The following is a 13,498-nucleotide window of genomic DNA, read 5'->3' on the forward strand; positions in this document are numbered from 1 at the left end:
CATCCTTCATATATTAATAGTTATTTTTTTGTCAAAATCCGTGTCCTTGTCACAGCTAAAGCAAGTGCCAGATGTGGTTGTGATGTTCTTCTGTTTGTGTCTATGATGGCTTCAAAGTTGGTATTCATTCCACAGTCTTATTCTGGATTAACAGAGTTTTTGAAGTTGTCTGTGCTGCAGGAGGTCACATCATCCTCTTACAGTCGATGACCTCTGTGTACCTTAGCTGCATCTAGACCCTACCTTACTGATACACCTGGGGAAGTGGCCCACCTGTGATCACCCAATGGTATGGCCTACACTATGAGGGTCCCAATAAGCCCCTATTTCCACTCCCAAAGACTGTACCAAATGTTTCAGTCCCTCAAATGAGCAGTGGAGGAGAATTCAGAGGGGATTTATTTCCTATGGCTCCAACATCACAAAGTTCAACTTAACAAAAACCTGTTTATTTACTTTCTGCATTCAAAATAAGTTTGTTTGTTGTTTTTATTAGTTCTCTTGGTATTATAATATCATTTTTTTGTAACTGTTGAGGTTTTTAAAGCAGCTGTTGTGGTATAGATAAATCTCAAATATGAGCATTTTGTATTTTGAATGTCGGGTGGGGTAACCTATGATTGGGCTCAACAGAACTCACTCCCCCCAATTATTCATCTTCTTATTGTTGTTACAGTGAGAGAATTAAACTCCATTTAATAGGGTTGTCCCATGACAGGCTATGCTTCTCCTGTCAGCATCTTCTTGAACAGTCCATTTGTCTGTGGGTTCAACTGGGCTTAGCCTGAACATGCTAGGTAGGTTCTGCCCCGTGCCAGCTCTCCCCCTGCTGGAGGGGTTTAGGGTCTGGTGTGTTGAGGATTGGGCATCAGTTCAAGTTGACACGTTTCAGCTCACACATAGTAATGTCTTGTTATTTACGGTATCTGTATTGTGACCTGTGCTTATTTTGGCCTTCTTGTTGTTTTGTCTTCCCTCCGTCTTTGTTGTTCAATATTGCGTATTTGTCTGCAGGTGATGGTGTCATGGCCGCGCGCTCTTACGACCAGTCATCCTAGAAGTTACCTGGACCTTGACTAACCCGCGCACCTGAGAAGGCTCTTCAGCTCACGCTCGCTGCTCCATTCCAGCGAGGAATGACAACCTCCCATCTGAATGGCCACGTTGCTGGGGAGGGAGGAGGAGCAGCAGATGAGGAGCTGAGGGGGGCGCAGCAACATCGAGAAATGGCAATAGACTGCCCAGGAGAGCTGGGGAGTCGAACGCTCCCGGTCCGCCGCTCTGCACAGCTGGAGAGGATACGACAGCAGCAGGTGATTTCACTTAAACACTTTATGTTGAAGTCAATTCGGGAAGAAAGCACTTTAAAACTGTTTCGTTTGTTTTTTAGAACTTCCTAGAAAACATAGGCGATCCTTGTTGCAGGTGTCCCTAACTTTAACCATCTCACCATTCCAGAAATCTTTGCAGTTGATGCATCTTTCCTTGTTTTTATTTTGAAAGGAGTGGGAAAGTTGGGAGCGTCTTTACTCATTCAGAATATTAGATTCTGCTGAATGAAGGTAAAGTGGTTTGAGAGGAGCCATATTTTTATTACCCCACCAAACTGTGATCTTAAAATCCTTTCATTTAAAAAGAAAATCAACAGTGCGCCTCTTAAACCTGGAACTGGTTTTCTATGTGACGCTCTCAAAGGTCCATCCAGATGTTTTAGTGCGACTTTGCTACAAACTACAAAGCCACAGCCCTTGAAGGCTTGTTGGAGCATTATGGGCTGCTCTAGCTGGGAGCCGGGCTGAATGATACAGTTTTAGATTTGGTGTTTCGCTCACTGTACTTTATTTTCCCTCAAAAATTGTTAGTTGTTTTAGAAATGTCCTGACACAATCACACGATCCTGATTGGATCAGGACCGATCACATGACTTCAGACTTGATCAAAATCAAACGTTGCATCCTAATCAGGGATTAGCTATAAAGCTATATATTTTATTCCCAGTATTTTGTCAGTGCTGTATATTTCATGCTTATTATTACAGACAAATACCGTAGAAGAAGTCTGCATATCATGACCGGATCACAACATTTTACTGGCGTGCAGCGCATCACGGAACAGAAACCGTTTCAGCAAAAGTTGCACAAAAACTCGTCAACTTTCCGGTCAATGACAGTAACATTACATTAGGTGTAAGTTTGGGGTCAAAATGGGGTAAAGACAAAACTGTGTTTAATACGACAAACCTCATTAGATAATGTCATCATTACATGGAGTTTACTAAATCAACACAGCCCACAATGCACCAGAACAGGAAACGGTTCAAGACCAGATGGAGATGCTGGTTTTCATCGAGAAAAACATGCTGTCCGGAAAAAAACAGGAAAAAAGTTAGAATACCCATCTCAAAAGAACATTAAACCTTAGTTTATGACACTGTTGTTATTTTAGATTTTTGTTTTCTCTTTCATTGCACTTTTGTCAGCCTCTGCTGTCCTTCTTTATAAATAAAGTTGACTTGACACTGTTGCACTTTTATTTGCTTACTTGTTACATGCCTGTTGGTTATTTTAAGTTGAGTTTATTTTATTATCGGATCGGGACTCTTTTTCAGCAGATATTCAAATTCAAATGAGTCTGAATCAGATCTGGGCCAAAAATACCTGATCAGGACATTCCTAGAGTCTGATCGAAGGCTAAATGTTCAGTCCTCTGAACATGAAGCTGGACCACAATAACATTATGGCGTGCGCTTTACCCATCATGCTGCTGTTTACGTGAGTTTATAGTTCCAGTTCTAACGGCATCGGTTCTTTGGCATTTTCCTTCTTCTGCGGGTCAGGAGGACCTTCGGCGGCGCAGAGAGGAGGAAGGCCGCCAGCTGGACCTGAACGCCTCACTCAGACTCAGGAAACTCGCCCAGAACTCCCAGATCGGGATCGACAACCCATCATTCCTTCAAGACCAACAGATCCCACCACAGCTGGTTGCCAGCGGCCAACATGCACTGCCAGGTACCGCACACCCAAACGCCACTGCATTTGTGCGGCAGCGTCTAAGTGAGGAGGAAAAACGGCTAAAGGTTTCCCTGTAGAGAAATGAGGACGGGGAAAAAGGAGGCCAGGAATGTTTGGAATAAAGTCTCCCGTCAGGGAGGGAATTCCTGAGGGAGGGAGAGCAGCACGAGCAAGGCTCAAGAGCACAACATCATTAAAAGTGTTTACTGGGTGGCAGTGTTGACATAGTCGCACAACAGCAACACACTGGCCGTAGGGCTTCAGTGCTGCTGAATAGCTCACCAACGAGAAGGCAGGAGAAGCTCCTTCCTGCATGTGTGTTGAAGTGTTGACTGTGTGTCTGCAGAGCTGCAGGAGCTGCTGCTGTCCCTGAAGCAGGTCCAGGGATGCCTGTCTGACCAGCAGAGTCAGAATGACATCGAGCTTGTCCTCGCGCTGCTGAACAAGGTAACCCGGCCTCCCGACAGGAGGGAGCTCCGAGCTCCTCTGAATGCAGATGAAGGATTGGAGGGTCTTTGCATTGTTTGAACGCTCACAAACATTCATGTTCTTCAGACTCTTGTCTGGTTCTTCTACAGCTTTCTCAGGGCCTTTCATCTACTGATTTCTGCTGGAACTTTTCTGTGGGTTGAGCTTTGCATATCATTTGTGTGTGCAGGCTCGTGTTTGTGCGTTTAAATGTGATGCTTCCAGTTAGTATGGCTGTTAAACGTTCAGCATCCTCCAGGGGGAATGTCAGTGTTCTTTGGTATCATGGGGGTTCCTTAGTAATTCATGAAGCACGACGCCATAGAATCAGGTCGTGAAGACGCTCAATTATCAACATAAGATCCTAGCTGCTAATCGATGTGCAGATGTTGATTGACAGCTGCGGATTGGTACCTGCGGATGGGTAGCTCCAAAATTGGCAGCTGCGTTTGGCTGTTTTGCGCAGCAAAAGTTATACGTTCTAATTTATGATAAGTTATAAACAGTTATAATTTAAAAAAAAAACTCTGAACCTCGGATTCAGGCTTAACTGCTCCTCGTTTGTAGTTTGTTTGTCAGTGTTTGTATTTTTGGCAAAAACTACTGGATTAGGAAGAAGGGTTCCGACTCTCAAAGTTTGGTTGTTTCAGATTTCCATGTTAAATCTCACTTGTTCAAACCAATTTGAACAAAGAACAGGCCTGGATTTATGGAAGTGTGAAGCACAAGGAAGGAACAGAGCATTTGTTCCTCTGAAGCAGCTCATTGATGGCTTTCTTCTTCTGCACATCTGGAGACGAAATCGTGGCGTCTGCTTTGCCTGTTAGCCTTTAGGAGCAAAAACTCTGATTCTCCAGAGTTTTCTCTGCAGACATGTAGGAGAAATGCAGCTTCAGGCCGACATGGACTCTGGGAAAAACAGCATTTCTGTGATAGAACTGCCCTGATGCCGCACACAGTGGACCTGCATTCCTCTGGCGGCTTTAGTTCAAAAAGCCTTTTTCCAAGCGTCATAAACTGCAGTTCATTGTTTCTCAGACCGACTTGTTTCATTGATGCCAAAGACCCCCCCTCACTCACACAGTGGGGGTTTACTCTATACCTGCTGCCCCATGAATGTGGATTATTCCAATTTACTGCCACACCCTCAAATCCTGCAGGTTTGTCCCATTTGTGTCTGGACTAAGTATTCCACGACAACTGTTTTATTACGTTTCTGACAAAGAAGAAGAGCCACATTAACTTAACCAAGAGGTGAAGGAACTCTAACCTTAAATTAGACTGAAACAAGCTTAAAAAACAAAAGTTGTATCTCCATTTTTAGGAAAATGGTTTAGTTTTAGTCAACGCTGGAGTGTTTTATCTGTCCAAATGATAAAGCCTCTGAATCAGAGGCTTTTATGTTTTATCCTCGTCTTTATTGTTGTTGCAGCACAATAATATGAAAACTCTGACCTGGTTGTGGTTTTGACACCTGTGTGTTGATTGACAGCTGCAGCATCCTCCAGGGGTGATGTCAGTGTTCTTTGGTATCATGGGGGTTCCTTAGTAATTCATGAAGCACGACGCCATAGAATCAGGTCATGAAGAAGCTCAATTATCAACACAAGATCCTAGCTGCTAATCGGCGCAGCTGTTGATTGACAGCTGATGCACAGCCTTTGATCATGGTCCTGATGTTCCTCATGACTTTTGTCAAAAAAGCAAAATGTTCAGAGTTGCTTTTTTGTTAGTTTTGTGTTCTATCCTCTCTTTCCTGTTTTCAGTCTGATTTCCAGTCGGCGCTGAAGATCCACAATGCCGTGGCTGCCAGCATGCACAGGCCCTCTCCTCCATTCCCGCACACTCAGCAGGCGCTCCCGCTGGCCATGGAGGTAACGTCTCAACCGATCCTCGTGGAAGTCCAGCGGGCGTTCTATTTCGTCTGCAGCTTCAGAATTCTCTCTTCTGCTCTGTAAAATGAGGCCTTTGCTGTATGTCAGAACCACAATCCATCTCTACAGTGCAAAGTGTTAAAGTATTCACAGCTCATTTCCGTGGAATCTCTTTGTAAACAGACCCCCCCCCCTGCATTTGGGTTCTAATAACAAGAGCTCCTCTTTGAACTGCCGTCATCTTTTGAGGAAGCGGACAGAAACGGATCATCGGTTAGCTTAGCTGACACTTCATCGCCGTCTGACTAGAGCCCAAAGAAACTAGACTTTGAGAAATAAACTGATTGAAAAGCCTGAGCCCCGTGGAACAATACAGCTGCTGCTAAAGGCGGCGCCATTGTTGTCAAAGAAGAGCTGTTCCGTGGAGCATCCCAGACATCACGCTGCGTCGTTTCATAGGCTGCTCCAGTTCTTTTTATTCTCAGTACTGAGCCGCTTCACTTCAGACCGGATCTGATCTCCGAGGAGTGGAAGAACTGGTCTATTTAGTCATTGTGTGGTTGGCACGCCTGCGTCTAGCCTCCCTCACCCTCACTCACCTTTGCGTTGGGTAGAAGCGTTCGCCACGACATGTTGCTGGCGGCATGTCGGCAGGAAAAAATGTGCAGAAACATTTTTGCTGTACATGATCACCAGGCAGTCTACGACCCTGGTGTTTAGTGTGGTCCACCTGCCTGCCCCGAACAGGTTTGCTCCGTTTTCACGTGCAGACAGCCAGGATCCACCCCATAAGGACATTTGGGACTAATACTAAAAAGCTCTACAAAATAAAAGACTGTTTCAGAAAAAGGCTGTATTTATCAGTCGAGACAATCCAAAAGGAACATTACCCTTTAGCCTGAATGACACCTTGCTTGATGATCTCTTTGTTGTTGGCATGGTTACAGGTCAGACAGCTCACTCAGTCCTGTCATAGTAAAGAAGGACTGGAGCTCAACGCCCTGCTGTCAGACATTCAAATCCAGGTAAACAAACACAACAACACGCACACACGGTACACAAACACAACAACACGCACACACGGTACACAAACACAACAACACGAACACACGGTACACAAACACAACAACACGCACACACGGTACACAAACACAACAACACGCACACACGGTACACAAACACAGGAACACGCACACACAAGGTAAAACAAACACGGGAACACGCACACATGACAAACACGGGAACAAGCACACAAGGTAAAACAAAAACAGGAACAAACACACGCAAAGTAAACACACAGGAACAGGCACACATGGTAAACAGACACAGTAACATGCACGCACAATAAACAAACACGGGAACACGCACACATGGTAAACACAGGAACACACACACGATGAACAAACACAGGAACACACACACGATGAACAAACACAGGAACACACACACGATGAACAAACACAGGAACACGCACACACGATGAACAAACACAGGAACACGCACACACGATGAACAAACACAGGAACACGCACACACGATGAACAAACACAGGAACACGCACACACGATGAACAAACACAGGAACACACACACGATGAACAAACACAGGAACACGCACACACGATGAACAAACACAGGAACACGCACACACGATGAACAAACACAGGAACACGCACACACGATGAACAAACACAGGAACACGCACACACGATGAACAAACACAGGAACACGCACACACGATGAACAAACACAGGAACACGCACACACGATGAACAAACACAGGAACACGCACACACGATGAACAAACACAGGAACACGCACACACGATGAACAAACACAGGAACACGCACACACGATGAACAAACACAGGAACACGCACACACGATGAACAACACGATGAACAAACACAGGAACACGCACACACGATGAACAAACACAGGAACACGCACACAATGAACAAACACAGGAACACGCACACACGATGAACAAACACAGGAACACGCACACAATGAACAAACACAGGAACACGCACACACGATGAACAAACACAGGAACACGCACACAATGAACAAACACAGGAACACGCACACACGATGAACAAACACAGGAACACGCACACACGATGAACAAACACAGGAACACGCACACACGATGAACAAACACAGGAACACGCAAACACGATGAACAAACACAGGAACACACACACACGAGGAACAAACGCGGGAACACGCACACAAGGCAGGCGAACACGCACACATGACAAACACAGACGCATAAACGCTCAGGAACTATTCCAGTTTTGAGGAAAGCCTCAAGCTTTATCACAGAAAGTAGAATGGGTTTTGTATCAAATGCTAAAACATTTAATAATTTAAGATATGAAGATCTTTGTTAGCATGTTCTGTTTTTCCTCTTTTTTAGGATAGTTCCTTTTACTCACAAAAAATGTCACTTTATTTTCATAAAATAACAGACGTTTAGTCTAAAAGACATTGATTCAGATCTTTCTTCTTTTAGAAGTAATCATTTTGAAAATGATGTGTGCGTTCGCCATGTTTCAGTTCTGTTGGTTGGACGTTGTCCTCGTCACACAATGTTCATGGAAAGGGTTTGTCTATGCCAACAAAGTTTCTGGTCCTGTTCTGACCCGTGTTTCTGCAGTCGCTGCTCCTGACCCACGACAGCGTAGCAGAGAGGGAGATGCAGCTGGAACCTCTCCCCGTCCCGGGAGAAACTCTGGCACAGTGGGGGGGCGAGACCGTCAAGATCGTCCGCATAGAAAAGGCCCCAGACGTCCCACTGGTGAGTGACCAGAGGAACCGAAGCGGGCCCAGGACAGTTCTGTGTGTCCAGTTTCTGCTGAGTCATTGTTGTAATGGAGCAGAATCATCGGTGTCAAAGCTCTGACCAATCAGAAAACGGAGCTCCGCTGTGATCAGCTGACGTTTTTGTCATCAGTGTTCTGTACGGTGGCCCTGAAGTCCAAATCACTCGATGCAAAAGCATTTGAAGAATCACAAAAACTAAAAAAACAAAACAAATAATAAAAAAAACAATATTACATTTCAGAAATCAAAAAACAACTACAAAAAATGCAACACAATAAAAATGAAACGCCTTGGACAACAAAAGTTATTTCCAGAATTCCAAATGAAATGTTGAAAAACAAAACATAAGAAATAAAGTGTAAAGGGTAGGTACTATGGGACCCCCCCCCCATTTGAGCTTTTTCAAAAGCATCTTTTGTGTCCGCATACTAGTAGAGGTTTTAGGATTGACACGCAGCTCATCCAGTGTCGCTTCAGAACAAATGACTCCGTTTGTAATGAAGGTCCAGCTTTTGTTTTTTTTTACAGAAGCCGTAAAAGGTAGTTATGATGGATGATGACGTCTGTCAAGTATGGATGGACGTCATCATCCAATCAGAAACGCTCTAATCTTCCTTTAGCGGTGTTTCACTTTTATCTTTTCATTTTGATTTTTGGGAATAACTTTTGTTTTCCAAAACGTTTCCATTTTATTTAATTTCCTTCTTTTAGGATTTTCTGGAATTTTTTCATTTCTAAAATGTAATGTTTTTTCATTTGTTTAGCTTTTTTAATCTTGATCTTCATTGTGTTTTTCCGTTGAGTCCTTTGTTGGCGGCATTTGAACTTCAGGGCCACCGTAGATTTTCAGATTTTACTTCAGAGGCAGTGAAACTTCTTCATGTGTGGTGGGGGAATGATGTCCGTCCCTTGACTGCAGGGGGCGACTGTTCGGAACGAGATGGAGAACGTCGTGATCAGCCGCATCGTTCGTGGCGGCGCCGCAGAACGCAGCGGCCTTCTGTCTGAAGGAGACGAGATCCTGGAGATCAACGGCATCGAGATCCGAGGGAAAGACGTCAACCAAGTCTTTGACATTCTGGTGAGGATGAGGGACGGCGGTTCAGTGCGACGGTTGTGTTCTGCTGCTGCCATGTTCTTTGTCTGTATGCATCTGCGGGACAGGCGGACATGCACGGACTCCTGACCTTCGTGTTGATTCCCAGCGGTCAGATCAGACCCCCTCCCGTCAAGGAGACGGTGGTGAGTTTTGAACTCAGACGGATGTGATGGCGGGGAGTGAGGGCCGCTAAAGTCTGAGCTCTGCCTGTCCCCTTTCCCCTTCAGATCCACGTTAAAGCTCACTTCGACTACGACCCGTCGGATGACCCCTATGTGCCCTGCAGGGAGTTGGGCCTGTCCTTCCAGAAAGGAGACATCCTCCACATCATCAGCCAGTCGGATCCAAACTGGTGGCAGGCGTACCGGGACGGAGACGAGGACAATCAGCCGCTTGCCGGACTGGTTCCAGGTACTGTTGCGACCGGCGAGCTAGATTTCTGTGGTTCCGGTTCTTCTTCTGAGCTCATTGTGTCTTTTTGGTCTTCAGGGAAGAGTTTCCAGCAGCAGAGAGAGGCCATGAAACAGACTATAGAGGAGGACAAGGAGCCGGAGAAATCCGGTAAAAACCTGCCCCCCCACCTGATCGTCCCTCACCTGGCTGCAGGGCGACCTCACTGCCTCAGAACTGACTGTCCTTTGCCTGATCGTCCCCAAACTGCCTGTCCCCCACTTGACCACCAATCTAACTGTCCGTGACCAGACCTCTGCCTTCTTGACCCCCCTGTCCTAACTTTATGACTGACGTGATGACGGCGCAGCAGCAAACGCATGCATGGTTGATCTAAACATGGCTGAGGCGGACTCAGGATGTTTGTCAGTTGTAAGGCCTCTGACCTACGACCTTTGTGCTTGTTTTCAGGGAAGCTGTGGTGTGCGAAGAAGAACAAGAGGAAGAGGAAGAAGCTGCTGTACAACACTCACAGGAATGAAGGTCTGCTGCCAACACTTCCAAACTAAATGAAGACGTTTTTGGGGAGACGTTTTCACTGCTCTGCTCTGTGATCCAGACCCGGATCACGAGGACATCCTGACCTACGAGGAGATGGCTCTCTATCACCAGCCAGCCAATAGGAAGCGTCCCATCGCCCTGATTGGTCCAAACGGATGTGGGCAGGTGGAGTTGAGACAGAGACTGCTGAGAAGCCAGCCAGACCGGTTTTCTGGAGCCGCGCAGCGTAAGAGCCGCCTCGTCTGCCGAAGCTCTGAGCCCAGACACCACCTGACCCCTGCTCTCCTGTTGCAGACACCACCCGCAGCCGCCGTGACGGCGAGCAGAGCGGCCGGGACTACATCTTTGTGTCCCGGCAGAGCTTTGAGGCCGAGCTGGCAATGGGTGAGTGTTCAGTGACGGTCTGGACAGAGCGGACATATGACCCAATAAACTGCATTAATGCAGGGTTCTTGAACCTGCATTTAGCCCCAGGTGTTCACACTGGACTAACAGGGTGGGGCTTCTTCTTTTACTACTGTTCACTGACGCGTTTCCAGCAGCTCCGTTAGAAGAGGCTTGGTGTGAAATGTCGAATCCAGGCTTTTTCTCTCACGGCTCTATTCCCATATATGAAAGACTCCATGAATTAAAAGAACGCCATCCATACATCACTACCAAATCTGAGTCCCCGATTGGCCAAATTTGACCTGGTTTTACTTCCAACGCGCGTTCAGTGGACGTAGAGCCCGGAAACAATCCTAAAAACGTGCGTAGCTGCGCATGAACGCGGGAGTTTTGAATACGGAAGCCCAAAACACAGAAACACGTAGAATCCCTCAGCTTTCCTCATAGATGAGGAGTCGAGTCGATGCCGTTTCATCTCGCCATCGTCAGGCGTGTTGAAGCCTGTCAGGAAAAAACATGGAGACAAATGGAGGCGGAAGGGATTTGGTAAAACCTGAAAATCAGACAGTTCCTGCCCACTTGGGGGCGCTGTTGTCTGAAATGATGTGCGAGCAGGAGGAAAAGCAAAAAGAGAAGCTTCTTCATAGATGTCTTCTTTCATCTATGAAGAAGCTCCTGACTGAACCGCCGTACCCAGCAGGATTCCACAGATTCTTCTAATGTCCAGAGCTTTCCCTCTTTCAAACTCCGTCTGCAGATAATTCTGCTCTGATGTTTCCATGTTTGTCCAGAAGGGGGCAGCATTGAGCAGCTGTTTGTTTTCAGGGAAGCTGATAGAGTCGGTGGAGTCCGAGAAGAACCTGTACGGAACCAGCACGGACTCGGTGCGGCAGGTCATCAACACTGGAAAAATCTGCGTGCTGTGTCTGCACGCACAGGTAGGGGGCGCCCTCCGCGTTCAGGATGGAAAGGCTCCACCAGCTTCAAGGTTCTCCTGCTTTCAGGGTCTGAAGGTGCTGAGGAGTTCGGACCTGAAGCCGTACATCATCTTCATCGCCCCGCCCTCGCAGGAGCGACTCCGAGCCCTGCTGGCTAAAGACAACAAGAACCCCAAGGTTCTGCTCCGACTGTCCGCTCAGCCACTGCGGTCCTCGGCGCGCCTCTAACGTGTGTGTGTGGGTGTGTGTGTTGTACGCAGCCGGAGGAGTTGCGCGACGTGATCGAGAAGGCGCGGGAGATGGAGCAGAGCTGCGGCCACCTGTTTGACGCCATCATCGTCAACACGGACCTGGACAAGTCCTTCCACGAGCTGCTGAGGCTCATCGACAAGCTGGACACGGAGCCGCAGTGGGTGCCCTGCTCCTGGCTGCGCTGAGTGCACGTGCACGCACACGCACGTTCACCCGATCACGACGTTGTGAAAACTCTTTCATGAAGGAACTTCGAAGGTCTGACCGCTTCTGCTGGTCGTCTTCTGATGAGGACACAGAATAGAGGAAAGACTTGTTACCATGACGACAAGGTCTAAACACCAGGAGTAGTTTTTTAAGGAGTGGACCTTAAGGTGGAGCAGATCCACCAGTTAGAAAAAGTTTCTTCCAAAATGTTTTAGTTTTTTAATCTGTTTCTTGTATTTATTCCGATCAAATCCCAGAAAGTTTGAATCTGTCTATGAAATCCTTTGATCTTTCAGTTTGCAGAGAGAATATGCCCTGCCCCCTCCTGTGCAGGAAGTGATGCCTGAGCAGCAGGGGGCGTTGTTTAGTGTCACGCCTTTATTGTGTGATCAGACTCGCACTGCTGCCATAAACCTCTGTGCTTTCTTTTCTACTTTCTGTCTCTGATTTGTCTTTTTTTACCTCTGTTCTCTCCCGGAACCTTAACGGTGGATTTGGACCTGCAGCTGTTTCCTTCTGGATCGTTTCTAAATCTTCGCCTCTGGCGTTGAGAAGAAGTATTACTGAAGTAGACGGACACGCGTCGGCGCCACGTAGAGCCTTTATATATTTGTAATATTGAACATAGATTTATGAGGTTCTGAAGCTCCAATAGAACTGTGACTTCTACTTTAACTTCCTGCTATTGGTCCAGAATGACAAAGGAGGCGGGGCTTAACGAGAGGAATTGTATTGAATCTAATGTTCATCAACACCACTGAAGACGTCACTTGTTTCTGAGTAAAACGATGTTTTGTATTCACATGAATAAATAAATAGATGATTATTAGGAAACGGCTTGGATGGTTCCTATGACGACGAGACATGATGTTCTGATTCTGACACAGAGGATCAGTGAAGACAGAAGACCAGCTTCAATCAGGAAGTTTGCTCCACCCTGAAGTCACACTGAACGCTGTCACTTCCAGTCAGAAAATATGATAAACCCAGGAGACCACAGGAATCTGAAGACTTCTCCTCTGTGAAGCACAATCCCTTGTGCTATCTTAGATGACCCCCCCCTTCCATTGACGTGTTCTCCCTACCATGATGAAGGTGGAAAGATTTCATGTAATCCATGGACACCAGTGAAGATCACAAATCATTGAAGAAAAAAGGTTCAGAGCACTGTCTAGTGGGTCTAGATGACCCAACTCCCAATGTTAAAGTGCCAAGGATATAACAAGGGTTACAGCAAAGAAGTCCAGAGTCTGCAGATCTGGTGAAAGCCGGAAGTTCTTTTTATTAAAGGTAGGACGCTTTTTCCATGAAAGAAGCTGGAAAATCCTGCAGCAGCTGAAAGTTTCAGAGCAGAGCAGTCAAAGCAGCTGAACGCATGACGACGAAAGGTGCTGAAGACGAAAATTCAGAGAAAACGCTTGTGGTTGAAGAACAAAGTTCTCCATGAAGGTTGATCTTTCCAGAATAAATGACATGTTAACCCT

At 46.4% G+C, this 13,498-nt stretch overlaps 1 protein-coding gene across 1 annotated transcript in view; it reads left to right on the forward strand.

Moving 5' to 3' along the window:
- Positions 1 to 12,848, forward strand: part of LOC101170065 (MAGUK p55 subfamily member 5-A-like) — a 31,590-nt gene extending 18,742 nt beyond the window's left edge. The window contains exons 2-17 of the mRNA XM_004082748.4: positions 1,015 to 1,313; positions 2,837 to 3,008; positions 3,358 to 3,458; positions 5,246 to 5,353; positions 6,301 to 6,378; positions 8,014 to 8,154; positions 9,100 to 9,261; positions 9,345 to 9,422; positions 9,507 to 9,690; positions 9,769 to 9,840; positions 10,141 to 10,212; positions 10,289 to 10,456; positions 10,525 to 10,614; positions 11,443 to 11,555; positions 11,622 to 11,732; positions 11,816 to 12,848. Of these exons, the coding sequence (XP_004082796.1) occupies positions 1,137 to 1,313; positions 2,837 to 3,008; positions 3,358 to 3,458; positions 5,246 to 5,353; positions 6,301 to 6,378; positions 8,014 to 8,154; positions 9,100 to 9,261; positions 9,345 to 9,422; positions 9,507 to 9,690; positions 9,769 to 9,840; positions 10,141 to 10,212; positions 10,289 to 10,456; positions 10,525 to 10,614; positions 11,443 to 11,555; positions 11,622 to 11,732; positions 11,816 to 11,992 (2,004 nt within the window). The 5' untranslated portion in view covers positions 1,015 to 1,136 and the 3' untranslated portion in view covers positions 11,993 to 12,848. The remainder of the gene's footprint in view (positions 1 to 1,014; positions 1,314 to 2,836; positions 3,009 to 3,357; positions 3,459 to 5,245; positions 5,354 to 6,300; positions 6,379 to 8,013; positions 8,155 to 9,099; positions 9,262 to 9,344; positions 9,423 to 9,506; positions 9,691 to 9,768; positions 9,841 to 10,140; positions 10,213 to 10,288; positions 10,457 to 10,524; positions 10,615 to 11,442; positions 11,556 to 11,621; positions 11,733 to 11,815) is intronic.
- The last annotated feature ends 650 nt before the right edge of the window (positions 12,849 to 13,498 follow it).

This window comes from Oryzias latipes, chromosome 22 (genome assembly GCF_002234675.1).
Source record: "Oryzias latipes chromosome 22, ASM223467v1".
Lineage (NCBI taxonomy): Eukaryota > Metazoa > Chordata > Actinopteri > Beloniformes > Adrianichthyidae > Oryzias > Oryzias latipes.